At 37.6% G+C, this 8,622-nt stretch overlaps 1 protein-coding gene across 1 annotated transcript in view; it reads right to left on the reverse strand.

The window, feature by feature from the left end:
- Window positions 1-7,448, reverse strand: part of NXPH2 (neurexophilin 2) — a 165,236-nt gene extending 157,788 nt beyond the window's left edge. Inside the window, exon 1 of the mRNA XM_007494114.3 lies at window positions 6,872-7,448. Within this exon, the coding sequence (XP_007494176.1) occupies window positions 6,872-6,922 (51 nt within the window). The 5' untranslated portion in view covers window positions 6,923-7,448. The remainder of the gene's footprint in view (window positions 1-6,871) is intronic.
- Window positions 7,449-8,622: the final 1,174 nt, after the last annotated feature.

Below are 8,622 nucleotides of genomic sequence, written 5' to 3' on the forward strand. Positions count from 1 at the left end.
CCAGGTCACTTTTGATACCTCTGATTTAGGGGTACTAAAATCACCTAATAGGTCCTCTACTCATTCTCCTTTAGTGTTAAAATGAACTTGTATTGATCTTCATGATATTACCCCATTTACATAGCATACTAGGAGTATCTTTTCAGATCAAGTACTTTGAAACTACAAAAATCACTCGAGAAATAAGCATTTTCTTGTCATTGGTTATTTAAGTTGATTATAGCAGCTAGGTGGAACAGTGGATAAAGCACTTGGAGTCAGGGAGATTGAAGTTCAAATTCAGCCACAGACTAATTTACACAGCTAGTACATATCTTTGGCTGAATTCTCCAGGTCCACTGTATTTACTGACAAAGTAAAGGGAAATGCCTATCAAAATAATCTCGTTCTCATCTACATCAGCCATTTTATATACATTTAACTATCCTTTGTATATAGTAAGATGAATTTTTGTAGTCATCTGACCCTGGGAAAGATATTTAAACTATGTCTGCCTCAGTTTCCTCATCTGTTAAAAGAGGATAATGATAGTACCTACCTCCCAGAGTTGCTATGAGAATGAAATGTGATAAATTTTGTAAAACATTATGTAAAATTTAAAACACTGTATAAATACTAGCTGTTGTTATATGTACGAGCAATTGCTTATCAAGGCATCTTGCATATTTTCCATATTTTCCTCATTTGTATAATGGGAATAAAAACCCATCATAAAATCAAAACAAAATTTGAATGCAAAATAATTCATTATTTACATGGAAAGGCAATAGGGAAGTTAGAAGATCTTCATTCAAACTAAAGTTCTTCTACCTACTAACTTTTATCAGTAAAATGAGAGGATTGGTTTAGATGACCTCTGAAATCTCTTTGTACTTTAATTTTATGATGTGATCAACATCTTATTGTAACTCAAAAGCCATTTCAAATAAAAAAAAATCCAGAAACATAATTTTAATGACTAAAACAAAGGTAAAAACCATTTCCTACCATTAATAACTGGGTCATGGATACCCAATTTAAATTATGATAATAATGATGATGATTGAGGGTGATGATGATAGTTCTTTAAGATTTGTAAAGCACTTTACAAATATTATTTTATCCTCAAAACAACCCTGAAGATTAGGTGCTATTATAATTCCCATTTTATATATGAAGAAACTGAGGCACACAGACATTAAATGACTTGGCCAGGGTCACACAGTGAGTACATTTATTTGGTAGAATTTGAAGCCAGATCTTCTTGACTCCAGGTCTACTGAATTCACTGGCAATGTAAAGAGTAGTGCCCATCAAAATCTGATATAATTCCCTTCTATATCAGCCAATTTATATACATTTCATTATACTTTGTTCACAGTAAGATGAATTTTACTAAATTCTTGTCATTTTCCAACTCTTCTATAGTAATAGGCCCCTAAATCAAGTAAGATATGTCACTTTAATAGTAATTCAAAAGATGACTCTTTGATCCTCAGGAAAATTATTTGGCCAAGGGAAAAGATTAATGTGTATTTAGGTAATAGTATTGCCTGCATTGCTAATATTTCTATCTTACAATGCTGTTTCTAATATTGGTCCTAGAAATAAGTAAGAAAAGAAAAATAAGAAAGAAAGAAAGAGAAAAAGAAGAAAAGAGAAAGGAAAGAAAAAGAGACAAAGAAAGTCATAAAGGTCTCTATGTGTGTATATAACTATAGTCTCTCTTTAGTCTGAGTCAGACTTTTTTCTATGATGACAATATAAGTTAACAGATTTTCATCAAATTAAAAAAAAGTCATACAATGGAAGTCTTAGAAATTGTTGTATAACATAAAATCCTCTATAATATGAAATTATTTTGAGGATTTTAAGAAATTATAGTATTGATCAGCATTATAGTTTAATGAACTGAATTGTAGCCCTGAGAATCATGGATCCTTGCAACAAGTAGTAAGACATAGTTTTAAATAGTCTACTATTTAACAAATATGGATAATAATATCTTTTGAAATAATGGAAATATGTATAATAAAATAATGTATTATAAGGTAATAAGACATTTGTCTATATGGATTGCCTATATGCTAAATTAAATCCATAAAAATTTTAAATAATGAAATTATACCAAGAAAACACTTATGGTATATGAATTTTGGATAAGTTAATTCTATTATTTTATATGTGGAACAAAATGTTTTTAAAACTGTTTAAAACTGGTTCTAATTTTTAAAAAAGCAGATTCAAATTCACTCCAGAATTGAGATGCCACTTTCTAGACCAGAGAAAATATCATGGCTAAGATAGAAATGAGTCTTCACAAAAATGCTGACACAACTCTGGCTATACATCTTTGAATGTTTGGCTATAATTCTTTTTTTTCCCCCAAATATTATATTGCATAGGTTCAAGTAGAGGAACCTGAAGAATGTTTAGATAGTTGAAAACAATCTTATAACCATACAAAATTAAAAAAAAAACGGTGACACTATATGCCCATGAGTGTACAATACTTAAAAGCTATAGCACTCTAGAAGTCAGTGACTTCGGACGGTAAAATATGGGTAACATGATGAAATCAACATTTCTTATTTCATTTGGTTTTCAGAGTGTGCAGTTACATTTAAGCTGATGCAATGTAAAAACTTTAAAACATTTTTTTGGCAACCTTTTGACTTATTTAGCATCTTTAACCACTAATCAGAGGTAATAAGATAAAATTATAAGACATGGAAAATTTAGGATGAATATTGAGAAAGCTTTTTCCATTAGGAAATCTATTAAGCTATAAAATAATCTCCCTTGAGAAGGGGTCAGGTTCCAATGTGTAAGTCATTTAAAATTGGAATGGACAACACAATACCAAAATAGGCCAAGGGAAGAAACCTTTTACTGGGAGGGGGTTAGACCAGATGGCTTAATTCTCTAATTCTAATTCAATTCTAATTCTTTTTCCATCCCCCTACCCCTGTTTAATGTCTAAGGTAGGGGTAGCAATAATGTGGTAATTACACACCACCAGAGGAGACTGATACACATTAATTTCAAACTAGAGACAACTCTTAAGTACTGATCATGGTATAGTCTAAGTAGCAGAATTATTTTCTCCTCATTGTTATTGAGGCAATAGTTGAATAGATGACTATTGATTGTATGCTGTGAATTAATGTTTTGATGTTTATTGACTAGAATAATATGAAGTAAATTGTGATTTATGAATGGAAGATATTCATGAGTTATTTCTTGTTAATATGATACAAGTTAACTTCATAGAATAAATAACATATTGGAATACAAAACTGAGAGTGTTAGTAGTAAACTATATTAAGCAATTATTCAAGTGAAGTCATTAAATTTTAATATGTAAAATAATATATTGTAGGTTGGTATTAGATAAAAGGAGCTACATAAAATATATTAATTTATATCACTAACATAATTTTAAAACCTCCTAAAATTAACACCTTACATACTTTCAGTTTTAAAATTCAATCATTACTTTATTAGGAAGATAATTTTATATATATAGAAATGTTCACTTTTATTAAATTCCCACCAAATCTTAACATTCATTTTCAGGGGGTTGTTTTACTTAATTTCAAATTCTTTTTATCATTTACATTTTGCTAAAGTACAAAAACAATGTATTTCAACCTATGCAAATTTATTAAAAGTTCATTAAAAAGATCAGTCACTGTATAGAGTGTGGTGATACAACATATTTTTTGGATCATAATTTTAAATTGTTATTTCTCTCTTCATATTATAGTAGGATAAGAATTTAATCCTGTTAATCATTCCTTTTTAACAAAATATGCCAGTCCATAAAATTCTCAAAGAACAGAAGAAATTCTGCAATTAGTATCTAAATTTTGCATATATCTGATTACTAATCTCCTCTAAGAATCTACTAGTTACTTAAAATCCTGAACATTTGAAATGCTAAATAAATTACAGTGATAGGCAAAATACTAGCATTCTTCACCCCCCCACCCCAGTATTTTTCAAATCAGTAGTCTATTGTTTTCTTCAAAATCCTAGATATCACATCAGTAATTATAAAGAAAAGAATCCTAATCATCATAACAATATTAAATAGCTAAAACATCTTTCATTTATTTATTTTTGCACAAACTCTGTTTGTGTGTGTGTGTGTGTGTGTGTGTGTGTGTGTGTGTGTGTGTGTGTATAGGGGGATGTCATTTGAAGATGGGATTGTTAATGTTAACATAATCAAAGTTTCAAAATGCTTTCTCCTTTACCATTGTTCCATTGTTTCAAATTGTCTTAAGCTTTAAAGAGTGTGTTCTTGAACTGCAGATAGAATATATTTTTTAAAAGAATGTTTTCTGTCAGATGAAAACAACTCTTTAGTTGAATCATATTTTTATGTCAAATTGAACTACTGATTCTTAATTTATAAGTCCAGTTGCATTCATCCAGTAGCTGTTGGACCATAACAAAGAGGCTCAGTATCAGCTGGAAAAGGTGATATAAAGCTACAATAGTGTCGAAAGGAGCAAGTTTTAATCCATCCTTTTTGATACCTGATTGGGGGGGGGGGCATTTTAATTTAGAACTGTCCTGTCAGTTACTTTGTTTTCCATTCACATCCCAAGCCCCTTGTGTTGTTCAGTTGGAAGCTGTGCTGTAAGAATGTGAAGAATGTAAACAGCCTTTTATTGTCCAAAAAGGATAGCAGTGTTTAAGAAACGTGTGGCTTATCGCAGGGCTGCAGCTCTGTACTTCACTACCATGATAAAGTGCTATAGGGGGAAAAACACATTACAAGACAAGCACAACACCAAAATGGATTACAATTCTACAATAAGCTTTCTTAAAAACTAATCAATCAACTTGTGCTACTATGTTAGAATCTAGTTCTTGAGGAGGATACATAATCCTTTCAAGATTTATTATGTATTCCCTATTTATTCATTATGTATTGGAGGATAAGTGACCAAAACCACCCACAAAACATGAAAGCCTTTCAGATATATAATAGGTGGTAAGTAAACTTTTGCAATATGACCTCAAAGATATTTGTCCTTATTATGAATGCATTCATGAAGACATTATGCATACAAAAGACAGTCAGATACCTGTACTCCTTAGCTTTCAGAGTTTTACTCAAACATACTGGAGAAGCCTTACTTTTTTTTTTTTTGGTCCTGTTCTTTAATAGAACCTTATTATAAACAGTCTAACTAAATAGACTAGGTCTTGGGACTCTGCATTGTATCTTGATAAAGCTTGGCAAATCAATATATAAATCGAAGCTATTATAATATGCTAAATAACATGCCTAATTTCTACTTTAAACAAGTTGACAAATGTAAACTCTTTGTTACCTTTGCCTGTCATCAAGAAAATGTATAGAAAACAGTGTAGTTGAAGCTTTTTTTTATGTTATAAAACTCTGGGTGGAGTTCCCTCAGGTGGACTAAGAGGAAAAGTCTTTAAAGGCAGCCCATATAACTTTCAAATAAGCATCTCTGCTCCTCAAAGCCTCAATATCTAACCATAACTATACAATTTTAAATAGAGTTAAGAAACTTTTAGCAGTTTGTGATTGTATGGTTTTTTTGGGGGGTGGGGGTGGGGGGCGGGGGGCGGAGTGTTAAACGTCTGCAGTCCAAGTTCTTGACTGTTGATTTGGGTTGAAATAAATCAAAGAAAACTAGAAGAAATCTTGGTATCATGAGGATCCTTCCCACCCCCACTATACCAACTTCTCCCTTTCCTGACAGCACCAATTGTATTAGTATAGTCAAGCAGGAGACAAGAACATAACAGAAAAGCCGACCAGATGCTTACAACCAAATGTTTAACCCAAACAAACCTCAAACTGTTTTTTGGGTCAATTTTTAAAAGTTACTGTGATTAAGGTTTTGATTTGAGTTCTCCATTCAACATAATTCGCTAATAAGGAATTAAGACAAACTGCAGCAAAGGAAGCATAACACCAGGCGGGGAACCAGCTCAAAGTCAAGAATTGGAGGTGAATTTGGTCTCGCTCTCTCAATGACCTTAAAAAGACCCTACCTACTTCACTCCCAGCGGGCAATGACCAAGAGCAGGAGGAAAGGTACCGGCGGAAGACTCTGCGGTTCCCTGAGAGCTCCGGCAGGGAGTTGCTGGTGAAAGTTACATCCTGCCACCCAGAAGCAGACAGAAAACCCCAAGCCTTTCACCAGAATCAGAGAGAAGAGAAGAATGCCATCTGCCCGAAAAACCAACCCTCTCCCCATTTTCAACCCCTTCCCCATACACACCAATACAATTCGTGCTGATTTCTTTAAAAACTGAGTGATGCAGTCAAAACTCAGGTATGGCGGAGCGCTGTCGGTAATATTTAAACCCTGAACAAACATTTACAAATCCCCAAATAATTCAAAAAATAAAAAAATGAAAAAAAGAAACTTCAAACTCCTCCAAACCATCTTCTAAATCTGACTTAGAGAACCGTGTTTTCTGGCTTAGTTTTCCCCAGTTTATTCATCAATTCCCCAGTCCTCATCTGTCTTCTACCCACTTTTTGATTCTCCTTCATATCCTTTCCTTGAGCATCCCTAACCCCAGCCGATGCCCCTCAGCCCTAACCCTATCCATCTCTATGTCCCTTCTTTCTCATACCCGGAGTCTCTCCTTTCCCACTCTAGGTCTCTTTCATTTCTCTAGTTCTCTCTCCATTCCCTCCCTCCCACCTCGCCTTTGTAACTGGACGGGGCTCAGCTTCTATCACCCCCCCCCCCCCCAGGTTAGGTTAGCATTTCCCGCCGAAAAGCTCTCTCAGGCAGAGCGAGCCCGGGAGAAGCGGGGCCAGCCGATGGCTTGTAGGGACGGGGAGGCCGATATTTAGAGTTGGGGGCTGCGGACGGGTGGCACTCACCAGCTGGAGGAAGCCCGGGACCACGACAAGGGGCAGGGGCCGCAGGTACATGGTTCCGGCTCTGCGTCTCACGAGCTCCGCTCCCTCGCTTGTCTCTTGCACATCTCCACTTCGGGGGGCAGGACTGAAGAGGACAGGGACATGCCACTGCGCTTACCCCGCCACTTCCTTTTTTTTTTTAACTCCAAATTCCAAACTGAAGGGTGGGTGGGGAAGAGTGAGGAGTGCTATATATAGGGAGAGGGGGAGAGAAGGGAGGGAAAGATCTGAGCCCCCCACCCACACACCCTTTGAAGAAGACAAAAATAATAATTAAAATAAATTCTAAACAACCACCACCAACAAAGTCCAGCCCCTGGTGCAGAGTAGGGACTCGCCTGCCTTGGCTGCAGGGGATGAACTGACCCGGCAGCCAGTAGGCAGCAGGCAGTGACTGCTGCCTCGCGCTATCTGCGGCTCCTTCCTTCCCCTCGCTCTGTCTTCGCTGCCGTGGCCCCAGCGCAGCTGCCTTCCTGGCCGGAGAAGAGCGGGTCTGGCTCTGGAGTCCCGGGGGAGTCCTGGGAGGCCCTGTTCCCCCTCACCCCCTCCCCTCACTCCCGCCCAGCAGGGGGCTGGTCCAGGGCGGCTCAGCAGCAGAAGTGAGCCCAGCCCACTGGCTCTTGAGGAGTACCGGTGGGGGCCGGGGTGGGAGGGCGGGGGAGACCAAAGGGAAAGAGTGCAGAAAAGAATTCTTGTATGCTATAGGAAGGGGTGGGATAAGGTGTGTGTGTGGGGGGGGGGGGGGGCAGTGACGAAGATCCAGGGTGCAATTTCAGAGGAAAATCTGGGGTTGGAAAAAGAAAAAGCGGGGAGAAGGTGTGGGACTGAGGTGGAGGCTAGAGAAGTAGGGTCAAGTCTACTGGAGAGTGGGGTTAAGAGGATTTTTGAAGACAACTGGACTAAGGGTAAGGGAGGTCCTGAGCGGTAGATGTTTGTGTTATAAGGAAGAATGGGGGAGGTGACAATGAAGACTGTGTGGGCAGAGAAATGGGGCTCCAGTGTCGGTGACCTCTGCACCCACTGCAGGAGTGAAAGGTGCTCTGAAGCTTGCTCAGTCTAGCCAGAGGCAAAACTGGCTTTGGGCAAGGGTAGAGTGTGCATCTGGAGATACCTCCGAAGTGAAACAAGGACCAAGAAGCAAGAGTGAGAGTAATGAACAAGTATGATCCTCAGGCCATTCCCTGTTTGGACCAAGAGGCAGCAGAGTACCAAATGGACCAATAGAGTTATGCAGAAATCGCCTTCCTATTCCTATGTTTGTCCTTCATCTCTGTATCTCCCTGACTAACTTTTTGGGGAGAGAGAGAGAGAGAGGGAGGGTGGGACGGAGGGAGGGAGAGAGGGAGAGAGAGGTAGGAAGGGAGAGGTGGGGGAGAGGGAGAGAGGGAGAGAGGAAGAGAGGGTGAAGAACATATACTTTCAATCCTGTTTGACTTGCTTGACTACCCTATTTCTTAGTCTAGTGGGAAAAGCATACCTGTATGCATAGGTACCTCTAAGATGCTGAGATCTGGTGAGGGAAATTAAGGAACAAAAGAGAAGGAAAGAGAGAGAGAGAGAGAGAGAGAGAGAGAGAGAGAGAGTACTGTTTATTTCACTCAAAAATTTGGCCGTTTTAAAGACAATACTTATTTCTGGTTTAGTCCACCACTTCCCCACAGATACACATCATGAAATGACCAAAAAAAAAAAAAAAGAATTCTTAATGTTCA

This window comes from Monodelphis domestica, chromosome 4, assembly GCF_027887165.1.
Source record: "Monodelphis domestica isolate mMonDom1 chromosome 4, mMonDom1.pri, whole genome shotgun sequence".
NCBI classification, from domain to species: domain Eukaryota; kingdom Metazoa; phylum Chordata; class Mammalia; order Didelphimorphia; family Didelphidae; genus Monodelphis; species Monodelphis domestica.